At 38.6% G+C, this 20,792-nt stretch overlaps 2 protein-coding genes across 2 annotated transcripts in view; one reads left to right on the plus strand and one right to left on the minus strand.

Moving 5' to 3' along the window:
- The first annotated feature begins 76 nt into the window (after positions 1 to 76).
- Positions 77 to 12,345, plus strand: VPS37A (VPS37A subunit of ESCRT-I). The gene is made up of 12 exons (XM_040556958.1): positions 77 to 267; positions 3,521 to 3,595; positions 4,483 to 4,597; positions 5,295 to 5,395; positions 6,385 to 6,604; positions 7,605 to 7,675; positions 9,850 to 9,977; positions 10,072 to 10,130; positions 10,216 to 10,284; positions 10,886 to 11,029; positions 11,742 to 11,822; positions 12,042 to 12,345. The coding sequence occupies exons 1-11, from the start codon at positions 137 to 139 to the stop codon at positions 11,820 to 11,822; spliced, it is 1,194 nt and encodes a 397-aa protein (XP_040412892.1). The 5' UTR covers positions 77 to 136; the 3' UTR covers positions 12,042 to 12,345.
- A 1,934-nt stretch (positions 12,346 to 14,279) lies between these two features.
- The window catches only part of MTMR7 (myotubularin related protein 7), a 52,645-nt gene continuing 46,132 nt past the window's right edge, over positions 14,280 to 20,792 (minus strand). Inside the window, exon 14 of the mRNA XM_040556957.1 lies at positions 14,280 to 20,345. Coding sequence (XP_040412891.1) covers positions 19,989 to 20,345 — 357 coding nt within the window. The 3' untranslated portion in view covers positions 14,280 to 19,988. The remainder of the gene's footprint in view (positions 20,346 to 20,792) is intronic.

The following is a 20,792-nucleotide window of genomic DNA, read 5'->3' on the forward strand; positions in this document are numbered from 1 at the left end:
CCGCACAAAGCCATGACGTCACCGCCGCGCCCCAGCTCTCCTCCTCCTCCTCCTCCTTCTTCTTCCCGCGCCGGGTGATGACGCGCGGGCCGTGACGTCGCGGGAGGCCGCGGCGGCGGTGGCGGCGGCGGCCGCCATGAACTGGCTGTTCCCCCTCGCCAAGGGCGGCGGCGGCGCCTCCGGGGGCCCCGCGGCGCTGCCCGCCCGCACCGGCCTCCAGCAGCAGAAGCAGCGGCAGATCGAGGCCCTGCGCGCTGCGCACGCCGCGTGAGTGGGGCCCGGCGGGCCTGGGCTTCGGGGGGGGGGGAGAAAGGGCGGTGAGGCACCGGCACAGGCTGCCCAGAGGAGCTGTGGGTGCCCCGTCCCTGGAGGTGCCCGGGGCCAGGCTGGATGGGGCTGGGGGCAGCCTGGGCTGGGGGGGGGGGGGGGGGGGGGGGGGGGGGGGGGGGGGGGGGGGGGTGACCCTGCCCAGGGCAGGGGGGTTGGGACCAGGTGGTCTTTAAGGTCCCTCCCAACCCAAGCCGTGCTGTGGCAGCCCCACTGGCTCTGTGAGCTGCTTTGTTGGCGTACGGCGTTAATTGTTGGTTATTTATTAGGAACTTGTTTTGTTTACCTGCTCCCCACAGGTACCAGACGTTTTTTTTTTTTTTCCCCGGTCAACAGCCACACTTCTTGCAACAAAACCTTCCTTTCTCTTGAGGAACTTCAACTAGCTCTACACTGATCAATTTTGCCTAACTTTTTAATCTTTTATCAGTATTCATTTTCTTTTAAAACGAGGTCCACACTTCATCTCTTCCGAGGTATGTTTTGAGCAAGCCTGTAAGCACTCACCAAGCTTCCTAGGACTTCATTCCGTTGAAGTGGAATGATAGATGCCTCCAAAAACCATCCGTAAAGAGAAAAGACATAAAGAAGTTCTTTATTCACTGTAAAGAAACTCTTTCACCTGCAGGTTTGATAGTTGCAGACAGATCACTGTCCTGATATTTTGAATCATCGTACAGGAAGCATAGCTATGACAATATTGCTTATTATTATTGCTTGCTTGAACTTGAATCCGTTCAGAGCCGGTTTCACAAATATTTTTGAAAAACAGATCGCTTCTCTAAGAAGCTCTTTCTGAAGCCACGCAGCAGCTTACCTAACTAGACGTTTATGTTGGGCCAGCCTTACTTAGCCCTTTATTCCTACCCTTTTCACTGTACCAGGGCGATGAGCTCACCCAGAGTTAAGTCTTCCAAAAAGGTGATTGTTTTTTTGTCAAGGTCAAAAAAACTGGTTTGTTACCTGTTGATCAGGCCCCTGTTGAAGTGTGTACAGGGAGGGAATGGACCCCGTAGCCAGGGGTAGGGATATGGTGGCTGCTCAGCTGTGGCTTTGGAGCAATGTAAACTCGCTTGCCTAATCCCTCTTCAGGAGAGGTGTAAAAGGCAAAACGTAGGCAAGTGAAGGAGCATGATTTGGCAAAGCATATGGTTTTTAAAGTGAGACATTTTACCGAATAAATCTGGAGAACGGTGTCTCAAGGTGTATGTTTTTGAAAAGGTCTGCGTATTTGTGCAAGATTTCAAAAGTGCAGAGGGTTTTTTGGGGGTGGCACTGTTGTGCTTGCTTAAGCAGTCCACAGCAGCAGAGGTCTGTAGGCATATTCATTTGTTAAGCCTTACAAAGCATTTGTTTCCGAAGGAATGATGGAGAAAATGTCGCTCTAGTGTTTTTGTCTCACATGTATATTTTGTCATTCATTTTAGTGTAACCCAACTGAAATGCTGGAAATAAAATTCTTAGCATGGTATAGTTTCCCTAAGTTAGGTAACTTATTTTTGTTTGTCTCAGGTAGTAAAAGCCCTGGTACATGTGATCTTAATTTCGTTAAAGCAGCTTTAATTTCATTAAAGATCCCTCATACGTTAGGAGCTTGAAACCAAGTTGTTTTGGTGGTGGTGGCTGTTTTTGCATTTAAAAAATACTTTTCTTGAATTTGCTTTTGTCTTAGCCAAAGTTAAGAATGTGCCGTTTTTCCATTGTACCCATTCCCACCTGGGGGAGGGACAACTAACTTCGTTGTTCCAAGGGTTTGCTCAAAGGAGGTTGCAAGAGTTTGGACGGCTCAGTGAGATCCTGGGTTTCTTGTATTCTCTCTCCCGCTTCTCTTCTCCCTCCCTAGTTCCTATGGGTTGCCCAGGTGAGGAGAACGTGATTATACACCCTGCTCAGAATGATTTGGTAGCTCGCTTTTAAGAGCGTGACAGATCCTTGTAGTGCAGGAACACGCATGAGAGATTCCAGGGAGATTTCTTCAGTTAAGAACGAATTGATGATGGTTACTCTGCGCGGGTGTTGTAGTAGAGCCCTAAACTCTGATGGAGGGCGGTTTCGGAAGGTGGGTGCAAAGAGGCTTTTTGGAAACACCCAGGTGCCAGAATTACCAGTTCTAGCTGTTTTCTCCCCTCACAAGGGAGCTGTAGAGGGGTGAGGGAGAAGAATATAGTAACCAGCAGGTGCAGGCAGGAAAAATACGTGGAAGAGGCATCAGTCTGCTTTTCAAGTTTATTTTGATTGGGACATTACAAGATGAAGCTGATTTTCTGCCGTTTCTTTCCTGATCTCAGCCTAAGTGTGTTTACGTTGTCTGGAAATTATTCTTCTGAGCTTCTACACCTCCTCCTCCTCCACATTCTTTGGGATGCCATCTTTCAAAACATTCCTGCTATGCATGCAAATCAGAGTGTGCCCTGAATGTTGAAATCAACTTCCTATTAATGCAGCTGCTTTTAGAGATTTTTCTCAGTAACTAGTCCGTTATGAGGAGTATGTTTGAATCGAGTCTCGTAAGATTTCATAAGGCGTGTGTTGCTTCATTTGGTGGTTTCAGGGGGTCTGGTCTGTCTCTTGGTTGTCCCTGGATTAGGGCCTTCCAGTTTTTGGCAAGTAGCTCTTCTGCAGATAAAACTTCTTTAAAATATCCGTATAAGTGCGTAGAACTTGGCATATGCAGACAGAAATACTATTAAAGAGTAAATTCATCTATTAAGAAAGTGAGCCCAGTGTTGTGCATGCTTTAAACGCTGACTAATAAGCAGCATAGTGGAGCAATATCTGGTTGTGAACCAGTTATAAAAGCATTGGCAAAGTAAATATTTCATGGGAAAAGATTTAATTGTTAAGAAAGCACTGATGCGATTCATATATTAAGCCAGTACGAAGAGGAAGATAAGCTGGGAGTGTTGACAGGTCAGTAGGTAGCACAATGTCTCTTCTCTGCCTGTACTTGCATTGCTTGTGATAATGTTGAGGTTTAAAGGTTGCACCTGCTATTTTTTTGCTTTAATCTTCATATTCAATATTGCATTCTGAAGCATATTAACTTATTCCAGTGTTTTTAATTTTATTGTTACACGGCTTTTCAAAACTAAGCTAAATAAAAAGGTCTGAGGTCCTGCCTTTTTTTAGGCTGTAGGTACTAAGGCGGTTATATTGACCATGGATTGGATGCTAACAATTTCTTCTCTGACAGCATTGCAGAAATTCAGAAAGATGTGGAATATCGACTGCCCTTCACTGTAAACAACTTGACAATTAATATTAACATGTAAGTAGAGTGAGATACCTCTATGCACATCTTGAAAATCAAAGTTGTTCTCACAAAATATAGTATAGAACATAAGTGGGTTGCATCTCCTAACTGATTTCAGGAACCATAACCCTGATTTGCACTAGTAGTTTTAGTAATCCAAGTGAAACTAGTTCTGTACAAGAGGCAGATGCTACGCTCAAAGCATAATTATATTTTGCTGTGCTCAATTCCCAAGATATCTGCATGTTTTTAGTTGAAGGTGGGTAACAGAAAACTGAGAATTTCAGATGTCTTTGAGTCCCCAGCAGGTGAAAACAAACAGTAGCTGCTGTTAACTCCTGGTATTAATTCTTATCCCAGTGAAACTTCTGGACTGTAACTTGAAAGTGCTTTGCTGTAACATTTCCTGTGAATTTACTTGAGGGGGTGCTTTTTACAGTGGTAAATGCGGATGGTATTCTGTTCGCAACGTTTTTTTATTACTTAGCCTCAAGGTATCGTCAGTTTGCCTGATATTCTTGCAGGCTATGCTGCATTGTCCTTAGAGTAATATAGTTTGTATTAGGAAGTATTCTCAACACATAGCTTTTCCTTTGTCTGTGGACATAATTGCGTCATTGTTATCCTATAGTTCTCCACAGTAAATGTTCTCTTCAGTTCCATGAAAATCTAGTATTCCAATGTCTCTGAAGTGATATTACTGACTTACAATTTTGTTACCGAATAATCCTTGCACGCTTCATGATGTATTTCTCTATAACTGTTCTCATAGAAGACCAAATTTATGTAACTAATAGTTTTTGTTATTTATTTATTTAGTATTTTTTTTGCATAAGAAGCCTTCTTGAAGCAAATTTGATCACAGGGTGTAGCTGTAGTAATGGTTACTTTTGTATTTGCAGCTTGCTTCCACCTCAGTTTCCTCAGGAAAAACCCGTCATCAGTGTTTTCCCACCTGTGAGACATCATTTAATGGACAAGCAGGGAGTTTATGTGACTGGTCCGTTAATAAATAACGTATGTATAATTTGTAGCTTCACATATATCTACTGCTAATAGCAATTTTACTATGTCATGCTAGATTATTGGCAGTACCTCTGAATAACAAAAAGTCTAGGGCTGAGTCTAATCCTTCTTAAGTGTCCTCAGTCTGAAAACATAAATTCAGTACTGTTCAGTATACTACTATTCATTCTATTACTACTATTACTGAGTTCAGTATTACATATAGCTAAAACTAAGTTGTTATAGCTTAGAAAGTTCCTGTCGCTTTTCTCATTAATGCCAATAGCACAGTTCTCGTTTCTCTACGGTGTATTCCAAATAAAGGAGAAAGATGGTTTTGGACTGTTTTGTAACCTTGTACTTTCTACCCTAATCCTGTTAGAAAAATGCCAAGGTTTTGCTCTAATATGCAGGACTTTCGTATGCTGTTCTTTTGAATAGTTGAACTTAATCGTTTCTCCATTGATAATGGAATATGCAGAAAAAAACCTTTTAGTTTCTGTTCAATTCTGTGTGGCTTTGTCACTTAAAGAATTTGGAGCTCTTGCATAAGTAGTTTACATTAGGCAATATATCTTTGAAATCACCTAGCACGCTGCCATGTGTAATAAATGGCCGTGTTCAGTGTATGTTTGAACTGCAGAATTCCAGGCATGATTTTTCTTTTGCATGTAGCTTAAAATTCATTTTTGTTTGTTTTTAATACCAGTTTACAATGCACTCAGATCTTGGAAAAATTGTTCAAAGTGTACTGGATGAGTTCTGGAAGAGTCCTCCAGTTCTGGCTCCTAGCCCATCATCATTTCCTTAGTAAGTATCTGTAGCATGGTGATCGGTGTACATGTAACCGTGTATGTTACCTTTTTTTTTAAAAAAAAAAAAAAAAAAGTATCCAACCAAGTATGTTAACTTTTTCTTAAAAAAAAAAAAAAGAAAAAAAAGCTCCAACCAAGTATTAGGAGGACAGGAGCAGGAATAATGTAGTGGATTTGTTGGGTGACATATATGCCTTGCATCCACGCAGTTGCATGTTTGATGACGTTATGTTTTTTAAAAGCACTAGATTTCATTGGATTTATATATGACACAACTTTAAATGCTTCTATGTTCCTGAAAATGGCCGAGTGTTTACAATAAATGAAACTTTGAATTTGCTGTAGATTGTGATCTGAGCAGGTATGTTTCTTTGTATTCTGTTCATAATTTCCCAGGCTTGGAGGTAGTTTTCTGTTGCACATCGGTAACTATAGTTTTAAATAATCATACTAAATATGCAAAAGCGGCCTGAGACACTACAGTCTCGTCTGTACAGCCGTGCTTCTTTTGGCTGACAGTGATCCTCAGTTTAGATGCAGCTGCAATTGTGAATTTAACAAACAATTCATGTTATCTAAAAGTAATTCTGGATATTTTGCTGAAGCTGTTAAATACTATATCATAAGCAAGAACTAATGAATGATACAGATGCATTTTGCAGGACTTTAAGATATAAAGAACTTAAATTTACATTCTCCTAAGTTTTTGAGAAGTACTTTTTTTATAGTTGTGTGCGCATGCACATGTGTGTATTTGGGTGCTCTTTAAGGATATAGCTTAATAAAGTTGTGTATCTGTCTTGCACTATAATACATAAAGCAGGCTTTCTAACGTTAGAAGTAAATGAGAACAGAAAATGCAAAGTTTATGGTCTTTTAAAAATTCAGTGTTGTCTGTATGCGATCTAGCAATTATAATTGAAATGATAAGAAAAATGCTGTAAGAGGTTGCTTGCTGATGGTCACGTTTTCTGTTGTTTTTAGCCTTTACAGCAAACCAGCTGGAATGCCTCCATATGCTGCTCCTCAGGGGTTTCCATTTCTTCCTCCATACCCGCCTCAAGAAACAAACAGAACAATGGCAGCTGTGCCTATTTCTGAATCAGTTTCTTCAAGCTACGCAACAGATAAGCCTGCTGCTCCCTCTTACGGCTTGATTACTGACCTGCCATTACCTGTTCCAACAGCAGAAGCGGTGCTTCAGGTCTGTGTATTGAGGTTTGCTGCTTAAGTTACTCTGGGTGCAAGTTCCCTAGAAGGCACACGTGGCAGTGCCACAAAAATCAAAGGACTGTGCAGAACTGCTTTGCAGGTGCTAGGAGAATGAAACTATTATTCTGGCTGCGACAAAAAGGTTGTTTAGAACAAACTTGAAGCCAAACAAGTTTGTCTTTCTGAGTTTCGGTGAAAATACGGTTATCATAAATATCTTTGAATATACTTTTGAGCTGCACTCTTCCCCTGCAACTGTGGCTGTCTATCCAGCCACAGAAAGTGAGGTGCTTTTCTATACAGAATTTCTTGCCCAAAAGCTATCTGGTGAGAACAATGTGCAGTGTCAGGCATTTATTTCTCATTGTCCTGCTTCAGATAGCTTCTCTTCATGGATCTTGTGTGTCTATATTTGCACACTGCTCTAAATCACGGGAGGAGTATTTTTCGAGTGTCTTGGAAAAGCTTCATATGTGAATGTTTAGTCTTTCTCTCATCATGTGGATAAAACCTTGTCTTTAGAAACAAGCTTTTCCTGGCGGATACTTTTCTGGTTTTGTAAATTAAAATTTCCACCTGCTATGAAGACTTTTTTTTTCTTTTCTAGCAACTTTTTTATGAGGGGTGGGCTGGAAAGGCATGCAAAAGATCAGAATGTCAATTTCTTTTCTTTGTTCTCTGAGTTCTACACCTCCTCTGTGTTTCCTGGGTCATTTGTCTATTGGGAAATGGAGGACTTAGCAAGACAAAAGAGCCAAATTTGGAGGAAGATAATTCTATGATATGCCACCTCAAACATCCCTGAGTATTTTAGTTGTCATGGTTGAGCTGAGACTTTTTCTGTTGGGAGACAGTGCTTACAGCTGCTTATTGCTTTTCCTACTTGTTACTGGCAAATATTTATCTCCAGTTTTGGATTAATCAGTTTACCTACTAAGAAATTGTTCTTTTTTTTTTTTTAATCTACTAAACATTTCTAAACTTCCGTTTAGGTTGGCCAAAATGGATTTACTTACAAGATGCCTGATATTCCTGATACATTTCCAGAACTTTCAGAACTAAGGTAAATTTTCAGACGGTAATAAACTTTCCCTAGTCCACAGTTACTGCTGTGTGTGATTTTGGTCATAATTCTGTATATATCACTGAAAGGTTTTTGTAGAAATGATTAATAGAATAACTACCAGTTATCAAAACTGTACAGTGAGAAAGTAAGCTAGCTTTGTATTCAGATTTGCTTCTTGTTTAGGGTTTTTCTCAGTGGGAACAATACTTCAGGATTCGGCACCAGGAAAAAGTCTTTGCTTACACTTTTTCTAGCTACTAGTATTCTGCTGTCTTCTGGGGCCTCATCAGCAACTTAACTGCCATTAATACAGTAGAAGGAAATTTCAAGAGCTTACTCTTGAAAGGAAGAAAAAGGACAGGGAACTGGGTTTGAGACTGGTTCTCAAATTACATTCTTTTAAATTGCTGGACTGTAGCAGAAGCTAAACAGTGGACTACTTTGTGAGCAGCTCAGCACATACTGCAGGATTGGGTTAGATAAATCCAGGTGGTAAATTGCCAGCTGTCCCAAGGTGAGTCATCTCCTTATCTGAATACTTCATACACATCTAATGCAAATGTTTTCATCAAAATGTATCTTGTCATGATCCAGAAATTGTATCATTGTTCCCATCAACTTGCTAAGATCTAGTGAGACAGCCTTCTTGATCAGTTATCTGGGGTTGAATAGATTACTAATTAGTTATTAATTCTGACAGAGTTTTAGGAAATCAGTTAATTCCCTTTCTGGTCTCACATCTTTTTGCTGTTATCGTAGTTTATTGATTGAAAAAGCTGTCCTTTCAAAATGGAGAAGACCTCTCTCGAGAAGGACTTGTGTGTTTTTTGTTTGTTTGTTTCCCTGGACACTTTCCTAAGGGTCTGTGTTGAATTTAGCTAAGTCAGCTATAAGTTCTAGTGGCATCCCTAATATGTGGCAGAAAGTTTGTGCATTGGAATGTGTGTGTGGGGGTGTTTGTTTACAGAAATAAAATGCTGTTATCCAGTCTCTTCCTTCCAGGAAGACCAGACTAAAAGTCTATGACTCTTCAAAAGGTAGTTGGGGTGTTAGAATTTGTTGGCAATGTGAACGTATTTAAGTCATGGATGCTGCTGTGCTGAGTAGCTGTACTGAATACAGGTGGCAAGGCTTTGGTAGATGGGGGCTGCACAGATGGTCCCTGTGAGAATGAGCCAAGGTGTGCCTCTGTGCCTGGCACAGTTACAGACCCACTGCAGGACAGCTGACCTGATCAGCAAAGCTTGGGGCACATCTTTGAAAACTTTATCTAAGAAAACAAAAAGCATCGGGGGAAAGAAAGTGTGCCATTCTCATGAACACCAAGGTCAGAAAAGAAGGGAGAGGAGGTGTTCCAGGCACCAAAGCAGATATTCCTCTGCAGCCCATGGACGTTTTGGAAGAAATCACAGTGGAGCAGGTAATTCCCTGCAGTCCCTGCAGAGGACCACATCAGAACAGATATCCGCACTGCAGCCCATGAAGGACCCCATGCTGGAGCTGATGGGTATTGCCTGGACACTGCAGCTGTGGAGAGCCCACAGTAGAGCAGGCTCTTGTGCCAGGAACTGCAGCCCACAGAGAGTACGCACACTGGAGCAGAGGAAAAGTTTGAGGAGGAAGGAGCTGCTGAGACAGTGTTGTAGACTGACTGCAACTCCCGTGCTGCTTGGGGAAAGGGGAGGTGGAAGAGTTGGGAATGAAGTAGTGAAGTTGAGTCTGGGGGAAAAAGGGGCAAGATGGAGAGAAAGGTGTTTCACTTTGTCTTTATTTCTCACAACCCAGCTCAGCATTAAAGTAAAACATTTTTTTCTATGTTGAATGTGTTTTGTAGGTGATCTCCCTGCCTCTACCTCAATCCATGTGCTTTTCCTTCTTATTTTCTCCCCACATCCTGTTGAAGAGGGAAGTGAAGGGAGCACTTGGGCTTTTGTCTGGCAACCAGCCAAGGTCAACCCTCCACAGTAGCATTAAAAACCACTTTGAAGTAAGGCTTGAAATGAGAGATGCTTTTGGCTCTTTAAGTGTGCTGCTGTAGATGCACAATCCAGGAGAAAGGATAAAAGGCTGTGGCCAAGCATCTTGCGTCTGTAAAGTTAGTTCCATGTGAATGTCTCAAACTTTTGTATTATTGTTAATTTTAAATGTGCTTTCTTTTTGTTTGAACACAGTATATCACAGCTGACCAATATGAATGAGCAAGAGGAAGTGTTACTGGAACAGTTTGTGAATCTGCCACAACTGAAGCAAGTCATTACTGATAGAGATGAGCTAGTGAAAAGCATTGAAGAGCTGGCAAGTAAGATGTCAAGATAACTAGCATCTATGGCTGTGTTCTGAGAACTGAATCCTTTAAAATAATAATAATTAATAATAGTGACTTTATTTTACAGAAAAAAACTTGTTGCTGGAGCCTAGTCTAGAAGCAAAAAGACAGATAGTGCTGGATAAAGTAAGTGAATAGTACAGTCTTTTTCAGAAATTAGTTGTAATGTTTTGTTTTTTCATGGAGAAAATATTCTTTTTCTTCCTTTCAGTATGAGCAACTTACACAGATGAAAGCAGCCTTTGAAAAAAAGATGCAAAGACAGCATGAACTTAGTGAGGTATAATCTCTATATCATATTATCCTTTAAGAATACTTTACTAAAGTTAAGTTTTATTTGTATCTTTACTCATAAAGAATATTCTGGTTGAATTCCAATTTTACATGAAATAGTAAGATTCACATTCAGGATGAAATAGCAACCATTTTGAGAGCAAAATAGTGCAATTGCACTGCTATTTTTCTTACAGTATAGTAGAAGCAAAGTTGGAAGAAGGCATATGATGAACTTGTAGTGCTGTTCTGAAGTACAATCCTGGGGCAAGGAGTTCTAAGAATAAAGTCATTTTTAAAGAAGGCTTGTTTAATTAATAGTACCCATTTAACGTCATGATCTTGTAAACCTGTACCTGGTAAAAATGACTAAAACCATTGCTGTGGAACTTTAAATTCTGTGTTTCACTTGGCATGCTTACTTCGGGCAACATGTTACATATGCTGTCAAACTCACTTCTTGCACTGAATCCCTTCTAGATTAATAAGGCTTTTATGTAATAGTAATGCTCTGTTCACATATCCCATATTTATATAGTCATTTTTCTTGTTCTTGGAAATGTGGATTTTGATGGACGATTTAATATTAAGAGTTTTTGTTTTTTTAGAGTTGCAGTCCAAGTGCTCTGCAAGCCAGACTTAAAGTAGCCGCTCATGAAGCTGAAGAGGAATCTGACACTATTGCAGAGGACTTCTTGGAAGGCAAAACAGAAATAGATGACTTTCTTAGTAGTTTCATGGAAAAGAGAACGGTATATAAAATACAAGTAATTGTAATCTGAGAGATATACAGCACGTAGTGATTAAATTTAAGGCAGAGGTTTGAGCAGTCCTGTGATTTAGAACAGTGCTTTAGCAAGCTCCAACAAAACAAAAATGTCACTATGTGTCTTCAGTCTATTTAAAATGCAGTCTGCATTCTGAATGCACATATATTTGAGGCAGGAATGAAAAGATCTCGTCCATTAGATCCTTACTGTGCTGTTGTGGGTATTTTTGTGCCACTTTCTTCTGTATCCTCTACAGATCCAGGAAACATAGCCACATAGGCTATTTTAAATTCGGGAAGTCAATGTAGCATGATGTGTTATATTAAACGTCCCCAACGCTCAATTTATTAAACTTCTTATACTAATTAATCTGTCGATGGTTATCAGCAAATAAGCAGCAGGTTCAAAACCAACTGTTCTTGCTCATGCTGTGACAAGCACAACTTACTGTGTAGTGTACCTTTCTTTAAAGTTACCTGCTAAAGGCATTTCATAAAAGAGGAAACCTTTCACATCGTGGATGGAGTGATGTTATCAATACACACAGTTGTTCAGCCTGAAGTTTGGAGGGAACGTTCCTGGGTCTTTCCTTTCTTAAAGAGCCTGAGAAGTAGCTAAATCATTGAAGAAAAACTACAGTATGTGTTGTACAAATTTCTTTCAGAATTCACTCTTCCTATGTCTTATTTTCTAGCTCTGCCACTGTAGACGAGCCAAAGAAGAAAAACTTCAACAGGCAATAGCAATGCACAGCCAATTTCACGCTCCGCTATAGGTAAACTGCTGTTTTAATATTTGTGGTGAACTTCTTTTAATCTACCACATTGTTACCCACACTTCTGAATTGCTAACAGCAAATGGATTTGTTGCAATGTTTAGTGTTCTAATAATGCTTTGTTTGGGAATCAAGTATGTGCTCCACCTATTGTTCATTAACTCCTCCAGAAATGGTTTTAAATGCAAAATATCTAATTATGGAAATTTGTCTTTACAGGCTTCCTGCAGACTACACCTGCCAACAGAAGAGTGAAAAACCCAATAAAGCACACTTTTTAATAACTATTATTTGCGAATAAGCATTTCATCTTATGTGGTTGTATTTATAGAAGAGATTGTATACGGAGTTGGGACTGTTTTTGTACAAATTAGAATGTCTCTTTATATTCTCATTGTACTCAAGAATCCTTCTATTGCAATCTTTGCACTAATTTCTTGTATTTATTGTTGATAGTTCTTATTATATTTAAGTTCCTGCTGCTATACCCCATTCTTCAAAGATTAAATATCTGAACATGTAATTTTGACTAGCTTTTTACATTTTTATAAAAACATAATTCATATCTTTTGTATTTTGAAATTTAAACAGGTTTGGCTGTGGAAGTTTGAGATAAACGGTGATAGGGTTTTGGAAACTGAAGAAGCTCATATTTGAGATTGTCAGTAAATTCACAAGCTGTCTTTTCTTGAAGCCAAAATGTTTAAGAATAATTTTTTTACTTTTAGGTAATAACACAAAACTAATTATAGCCTGTACTGTGTTTTGGATAAGTAGATTCAGATTAAGCAAAGGATGTGTTGGAACAAAATATGTTGGAATCAAAATGGAATAAATGAGCTCTGTGTAGATTTATGTTGCTCAGTAGCAGCAATGCACTTGATGTCAGGAGTGGCTTGGTACCTGGCACTGTAATTAAACGCAACTTTCATCTAAAAATTTCATTTTGATATTTGTTTTTACTTGCAGGAAGATAAAAATCAGGTTATCTTCTAGCTCGTGTGTTAGGCACGAATATGTTCATCGTGTGAGGAACTCAAAAGCACTTTACAAAAAACTAATGCTGAAGTTCTTTGTGAAGTAACAGTTACTTTCTATGTTAAAGGAACAATGAAACTGATTTGGCTAGGGTTGTATTGTGTTTTATGTTAAGGCCAGTGATAAAACTTGGAACTGAGCCTTAATTCTGCCTTTTCACCACTCAATCTTGACTCAGGTGGGGATCTTTTATAGGATGGGGTGTATTGTGTGAGAGTGGATAGGACCAAATGCAGTATTGTAATAGGAGAAAAATACAACCCCTAAGTACATACATGTATGTTCTCTCTTTGTCTTGCAAAAAGACAAATTCTTTTTCTTAATCTTGTCAGTGAATTACGTTTTCATGGGGACAGTCAAGTTCCAGAAGAACAGAAGTAACTACAGTTCTGGAAGAGGAATAAGGTAAAGAATTGATTAAGTAATCTGTCAGAAAGCCTGCTCCTTTCTTGTCAGAAAACAGTTTGGAGATAACCTTCTTAGCCAAGACAGGCTAAGGTCTGTACCGCAGCCTAGTGAATCTTCAAATGGGGCTTTAATCTCAGCCCTCTTGTACTTCACAGTTTTGTTGCCTGTCTTAAGCTGCTGCCATTCAGGGCAAGTATAATAATTGCTAGTGTTTGAGGTTTTTTCTCTTTTGAAAAGCTGGGCCAAATGCTGAGATTGGATGTCCCCAGGTAAATACAACTGTTGTCCAAATCAAAAAAGATACTTAGGTGCCTGAAAAAATAAGTAGTTTATAAGTGCCACCAGTTAAGCAATAATGTACAGAATATTTAAAAAAAAAAAAACACACCAAAAACATTTCCACTGAGTGTGCATAATACTGCTTTTTTTATTGATAGAGCACTTCTGCTAGCTTGCTAATTAAAGCCCTACTTTAAAATGATATTGAAATGGTTTCTAAGAGGTTTTGGAAACCGGTCTCTGAGCAGTGTGATTTCTGCATCTCTAGAGAAGTTAGACTTAAGGCAAACCCCATCTACTTCTGTGTTGAGTGTACAAGTTGCTTTGAATCTTTGAGTATCTAGCTAAGGAAGCTTAAAGACTGGTCATGCAATTCTCTCCAGGGCTGTTGGTTTTTTGTTTTATTTTTCCCCTATTCCTTGTAAGAAGAGAAAGGGACAGATGAGCCAACGTCTGGTGCTCTTCCTCAGTTGGACTATTTTCCTTACACGTTTTATGTTGCTATGAAATGACAGGCTTCTGCCTTCATTTGCCACCTCCTGTTCAACGTTACGTGGTATATTACGGTGCTCTTCTGCTGTGACTGAACTCTCCAGCCAGGTCACTTTCAGATGATTTGCTTCCAAAACTAGAACAAGTTCACAGCGTTTCAGCTTTTCCTCTTTGGTTAGTCCTGTTTTCCAAGAGATCAAACTTACAAATGTAGGTCTTCATAGCATCTTGATGGTAGCAAAGGTTCTGATGGTATGTCAGTCTTCCGTGCAAGTTCTTAGTACAGTGTTTCTTTTTCAGGGGTATCAACGTTGAAAGACCTCTCTCATCTCCCTTTTTATTTTCTCTCTCATATCTGTTCCTATTTCTAAGGAGATTTTTCCCCTGTTGTTTTTTTTTGTTGGTCACAAACCCATTCAAAGGAGCACAGAAGTCCCTGAATCCAGTAACAGTGTACTTGGCTAACTACAGGTGTCCTGTAAAATATGCAGGAATGGCATCCTTATGACCCTTAAAAGATAAACCAACCTGCTGTTGTTTTTTCTATTGTTGCTTTGTTCTTTTAAGTCCAACATCATTTGTGCCAATGCAAACATTTTTCTTATATGTAACCTTCATACTGTCACCAGAAGACAGGGTAGAACAGTGATAAATACTCTGTCAGAGTTAGTTGGCTTCTAGCTTGCTAGTTGTTCACTGTTAAGCATATTCTTTATTATATTTTACAGAAATGTGAAGTGTAGTTGTAAATCCAGCTTTAAACAATTCCCTATGAAGTGTAAGAGGATGGAAGCAGCTGTTAGATGCATATCCTAAAAGTCTTTTGAAATGTGTCAAGTGAACTTTTAAGCAGCCTGAAGTAGTAGGCTGCTTATAGTGACTGGTTTCTGAATGGCCTTGCATTGTGTAAAGCTCGTACCGAGGTGTTATGCCAAATGGAAAAGTGAAATGAGTAAGAAATACAAAAGTAAGGAGGCAATTTGTTGTTGGTATTGCAGTAGTTTGGGGTGGGTTCAAGGGCACATTATGTATTGTAACTGCTAATTGAGTCTGATTTTGCATCTTTAAATACCTCATCTCATTGCAAAATGGTGGTTTTTAAGCTGAATTTAGGCCTCTTGTTCTTCCCTGAGTCAAGAGACTACTTAAATCCAGAAGTGAATTCTCCATATAGCAATTATAACTGATGATATTGCAGACCAGAGAAACTTTAAAATGTGTCTGAAATCAAGTAGGTTTCATTTTAACTGCTGTTAATGGTACGTTCTGCTGGGGGTTATAGAAGAAAGTTTTTCTTAGATTTCACAGTATATTTGACTTGCTAACTTTTCTGAAAGACAGAGATTGTCAGATACATACAGCTATGCTAACCACCAGCACAAGCAAAAGACTAGAAAGTTAGATCTAAGTAGTACCTAATCTACTGTAATTGCTGTATTTACTTTATACATACTCCTGCAGTTTTGCCACTTTGGACTTTGACCAAATACAGAAGTTAGAAATCTTTTAGTCTTGTTTCTGTCTAAGTTCTTACTACTCCCTCTGAAGACTAGGAATAATCTCTCTTAGAGACATTCAGGTAAAGCTAAATTAAAACACTGGCAAGAGAGTTAAAGTCAGTTATTACAGCCTTATTGTGTACATTATTCTGAATAATAAATACTGTGGTGTGTTAAACATACAAATAAAGGCTTTGGGATTTTTAACAAAACTGGTAATTGTCTTAAATTATGGATAGAGTTGTGTATTTCAGGAGTTGTTGGGTGGATACAGAATTGTGTTGGAAACTGGTGCAGTAAGCTACTCAAAGACAAACTTTCATTCTTTGTATGTAGTGATTTGAGTTTTTCCAGCTTAACCCTTTCAACAGCAGTAATTACTAGAGCCATCTTCACTGAAATGGGTTTTGAAAACCCACATTGCAGCTCTGGCTACTGCTTTTGTAAATGCTGTAGTTTGGTCAGACAGCTATAGATATCAACTTTAACATCGTTCTTTGTAGCTTATTGCTATGTACAACACCAATAATAAGGGAATACTTTAACAAAGTAAGAAAATGACTACATTATTTAATCATCGGAAACAATAAATTAATCAGAGTAAGCTTGACAACCAGTAGACTTAAAAACAGGTCCTTGACTGAATTCAGTTATTGATTCTAGTGAACCAGTAAAGTTTCATTAGCTTCTTTTACAGAACGATCTATATTAGGAGACCACTAAATTTTAAGATGTAAAATAATTTCATTTTCTGTCTCCTTATGTTTTACTGGCAATTTAAATCATGTAAATAAAGTTGAATGCTTATTTTAATATTCCTTCCCATCTCCCCATTCTCTGGCAATGTTTCTGGTGTCTCTGAATTCCAGCTTTGCTGTGCTCCTGGCCCTAGAACTTTGGCAGATATTTCATTAGTCTTAATACTGTATAAATTGACCTACTTGCAACTTACTTTCTGTACCACATGTTCCTCCCTTCACAGAGAAATTGTCAGAAACTTACCTGTCACTGTTTTTCAGTCACTGTAGTGTTTACCTATCTCTGCACTATAGCATGGAACAGTGACCAGCCAACGTGAAAGCTGTGCTCGAGCTTCAGCTGGAAAATCGTCCCATTGCCTTGGCTAAGGTAGTGATAAACTTGAGGATTCTGTGCGCAGATCAGGGCAATGTCCTTGGTTAAGCATCAAGTTAGCTTGTGATAAAATCCTTATCTTCATTGCAAAGATTACCTCTTTGTTATTGCTGGATTTTAATTGTGACTGATTTCTGTCATCAACCACTTTTTATGCTATGTAAACTTGTGTTCTGACTTGCCCCATATCTTCAAAGTATGTGGTTCCCCTCCCAGTCATTTTAGAGAGCGTTACTCCCTGCCTCCATCCTTCTGTTATTTTTTCTTCCTTGCTTGTAATGATACTGCTCAATCTCAGCTGTCCCCTCCAACTTATTTCCTCTTATTTCTCAGCTTTTCAGAATCCAATTTACTACCTTTATCTATGTTGTGTATAGAGCTACTATTAAAAGCAGTTGATGAATACACTTGGTCTGTTCTTCAGCTGGACATCATGTGTAGGAAAAACTTTCACTGTTTGATCTCATTACCCTCAGTGTCCTCTAGATACACATTTTCATACTAAAGAACAGCCTGAACTGTTCTGAGGTTAAAGTTACACTGCAGAAACCTCTAATACACTTCTAATCCCTTCTTCCCAGCAGTTTGTTATGCTCATGTCTGTCCTATTTCAAATTACAGTGGATTCATGCCAGATTTGCAAGGATTTGCAGCAGAGGGAAGATCCCTACAAGGCTCCAAGAAATTAAGGTAGTTCATAGTGTGGTTTGCTCATCCTTTTGCATAGAAGAAATAAAGGGATGTAACAGACTCCTATATAATGAACTCAAGTTCACTGACAGCAGCTGTTTTCAGCTGTAGATTTCTCCACAGTTTAAAGTACTGAACTCAAGTATGAAAGTAGGAAAGATAAAATAATCCCTTGACCTCAGTGACAAAATGCCTCTTGAGTAGCTGAAGAACTGTATTACAAGAATTGGGAGAGCAAACCTTTGTTTCATTCAGCATTATGAAATAACATAACAGTACATGACCTTAAGTATTTATTTGAAAGTGTTTCTCAGCAGGCTAATAATGTCACAAATACATACATTACAATGATGAAAACAATAGTAAGTAATGCAGAATTTCAAGGACTCAGACACATCAGAGAGGGCTGCTAAGCAAAGACTTCATTTAAAATGTTAGTATGTTAGCCAAGAACTTGCATTAGCTCCATGAGGACGGTGCTTTGAGTATGCCTATATTCCTGTTCTGCATTTGTTTCTAAACATTTAATAAGGTGCAATACCATGAGACACAATTTTACATTTTAAAGATGCACAATGGTATTGCCCAGTCTCAAACTCATTTTTAGGAAGATAGCTGTATGTTTTGTTTCATTGCTGACTTTACAGTATATTTCTTTACTTTGAGAAAACCCATTCAAAATCTCCTCTAATACCATAAATTTTACAGGCTATGTTCAAAATACGAAACATTTTTAAAAGTACAATTAAAATCAGGATTTTCATTCATTAAAAAGCCATAAAGATTAAAAACCAGTAGGCTGGATCCTCAGCAGAAGGTAAGTTATCATAGCCCTATTTTTAATTGAGTGACAGGAATTTATCAAACTGAGAATCTGGCCTTTCCAGTATAACAGTAAGATCTATGTTGTTAAGAATTAAATTCTTTCTTCAAAAACAGCAGCTCTCTTAAGAGGATATTAATTAGGATAGTAATGATACTGAGGGTTTACCTACTCAATAACAAGTTCTTAGAACAAAATGAAGAGCCATTCCGCAAAAGCAGACTGAGTAAGAAAATCTAAAGCTTCTAAATTGAGGTATATTTATATAATTTAATTCTGCCTGTAAATCTGTACTTGAAGGAGTAGTAAGAAGTGCCATCAAAGTAAACTTACATCATTACCATGTTTTGCTTTATTAGAACTCAATGCTACATCGTTGTCTTCAAGGAATTCAAAGCAGATGTGAATTATATATTTAACTAATTTGCTGTAATTGGGGGGGTGGGGGAGGAGGAGGCTTCATCTGGAAGCCTTCTAGTAAGTTTCAAAACATCCCAAGTTTTAAACATTTTTCAATGGTTTATTTCTATATCTATAATTATGAAAGCTATTGTTCCTACCGATTAAAAAAAAAATTATTAAACCAAACTTAAGACTGAATTTTCTATTGTGTTGTTCTATTCCATAATTAATACTAGAAAATGGTTCTTTGAATCAGTCTTAAATTAGCATTGCTATGCTCAGGTTGGCAAATGCTATAAGGGAAATTCTGTGTGCAGATAAAAAAAAAAACAACTTTTAGGTTAGTCTGAACAATAAAATTTGGAAGAAATACAGTAATTCCTTTATGGGCATAACCATCTGCTAATTCTGGATTTGGAGCAATACTTGTAGGTGACTTTTATAAGTGATTTTAGACTGTGTACGTACCTCGCTCCCATTGAAATAAGACTGACAAGTAGGAGTCAAAATAGGCTGAAGAGTCTGGATTTTTATTATGTTTAAAACTTTACCTCTATATCTTACTTAGGCAGTTTTGAACAAGAGTAAACTATAAATAACGTTTGAGAACAAAAGACAGAGGCTACAGTACACAGCCTAACATCTTTCATTTTAAAGGGATGTTTTACCACAAAGATTGTGTTAAGTATTGTTATAGTCCTTGAAGTTTTGTTCACAGAAACTACTGAATTTTCAACACTGGTTGAGAGTTGAGTACAAACGGGACGCATTCACATGCTTCTTACTAAGGAATCCTTCTGTAGTATCAAAGCTGCATTTGTTCCCTAAGCAAGCATATTCATTTGTTAGGTTTACATTGCCTTAAAGGATTCTAGTAGGAGAATATGCAAAAGAAATAATTGTTGGAATTCAAAAAGTAACACCTCTCATGGAAAAAACAAAGGATGCTCACAATACATCTGAAGGCAACAAAAGCTATAAAAATAAGTTCTGACTGCTTCACCAGTAGCTTAGCACTAAGTGGATCTTCAACTTTGTCCATATATGTAAGAGTACTTTGGAATTTCATGTCTTTGGAGAATAACTTATTTTGTACAATAAATATGGAAATGTACAAAGTAAAGAATAATTATGTGCAGCATTGATAAAGTGAAAACAAACACCACGTTGGCTTAAATTAAATATTCATAACAGCAGAGATTACCTTTCATTAGCATTATGTCTAAAAACTAATAATGGCTTGTTCTGCTTAATCTTTACTTACACAATTGCACAGTTCCCTTTCTTTGGATTATTTCTTTAGGCCACAGACCATTCCCATTCTTCATCTGATGAAAATGCATCATTCCAGACCATGAAGGACTTGGCTTCATCTAGATCCTTTCCTCCTGAAGAGGTATTTCAGACTGCCAGACATACAGCTTCATCTGAATCCTTACCACTGTCCTCGCTAGGCAAGCAGCCACCCCCGCTTGGGGACCTGCAGCTTAAGTCCTCCACACCAGACTCCTGATCACTGTTGGCTGAGAGGTCAGGATCAGAGCTTTTCAGGTTGTCCTGTGTCAAAATCAAGGCTGAATCCTCATCCCCTTGTGAAGGGCTCCGGGATGGGAATGATTTCAGATCACTGCTGTACTCCTGGGGAGTATTGGCTAAACTGTTGGTGGAAGCAGAAAGCCCTAATTGTTTGCTTCGGTCTTGCTGCTTACTCTGGATTTTATTATCATTTAATTGCATTTTCTGAAGATTGGCCAGTCTCTGAAATCAAGAAAACAGTATATATTACATGCACCCATTTAGGACCCAGTGTTCCTTTTAAGTGTCTTTGCCTTTTGAAAAATAAATAATTTGGAGCCCAACCCAAGGGGGCACCCTCTGAACTTTTTTTCTGTTTATGGAGTATGAGACATGCACAAGTCTGTCACAAACTGATGCTGAACTGAATTAGAGAAGGATATAAGTTTTCTTTCAGGAATAGTATGGATGCGCTATCACAGGTGAAATTCTCACCTTAAAGAGAGAGTTCTATCTTTGTGCCTCAGAATGTCAAAAGCAAAACAATCCCTGTGATTTATGTGAGAACAAGGACCATGGCTGGACATCCGTATGCCAGAAGAGGATGTATTGTGTAGGGGATTCTGTCGCATATGGAATTGGGTTTTGTTTGCCATCAGCTCGAGTCTGGGACATCCCAATCGAGTGTTT

Source organism: Cygnus olor, chromosome 4 (genome assembly GCF_009769625.2).
Source record: "Cygnus olor isolate bCygOlo1 chromosome 4, bCygOlo1.pri.v2, whole genome shotgun sequence".
Classification (NCBI taxonomy): domain Eukaryota; kingdom Metazoa; phylum Chordata; class Aves; order Anseriformes; family Anatidae; genus Cygnus; species Cygnus olor.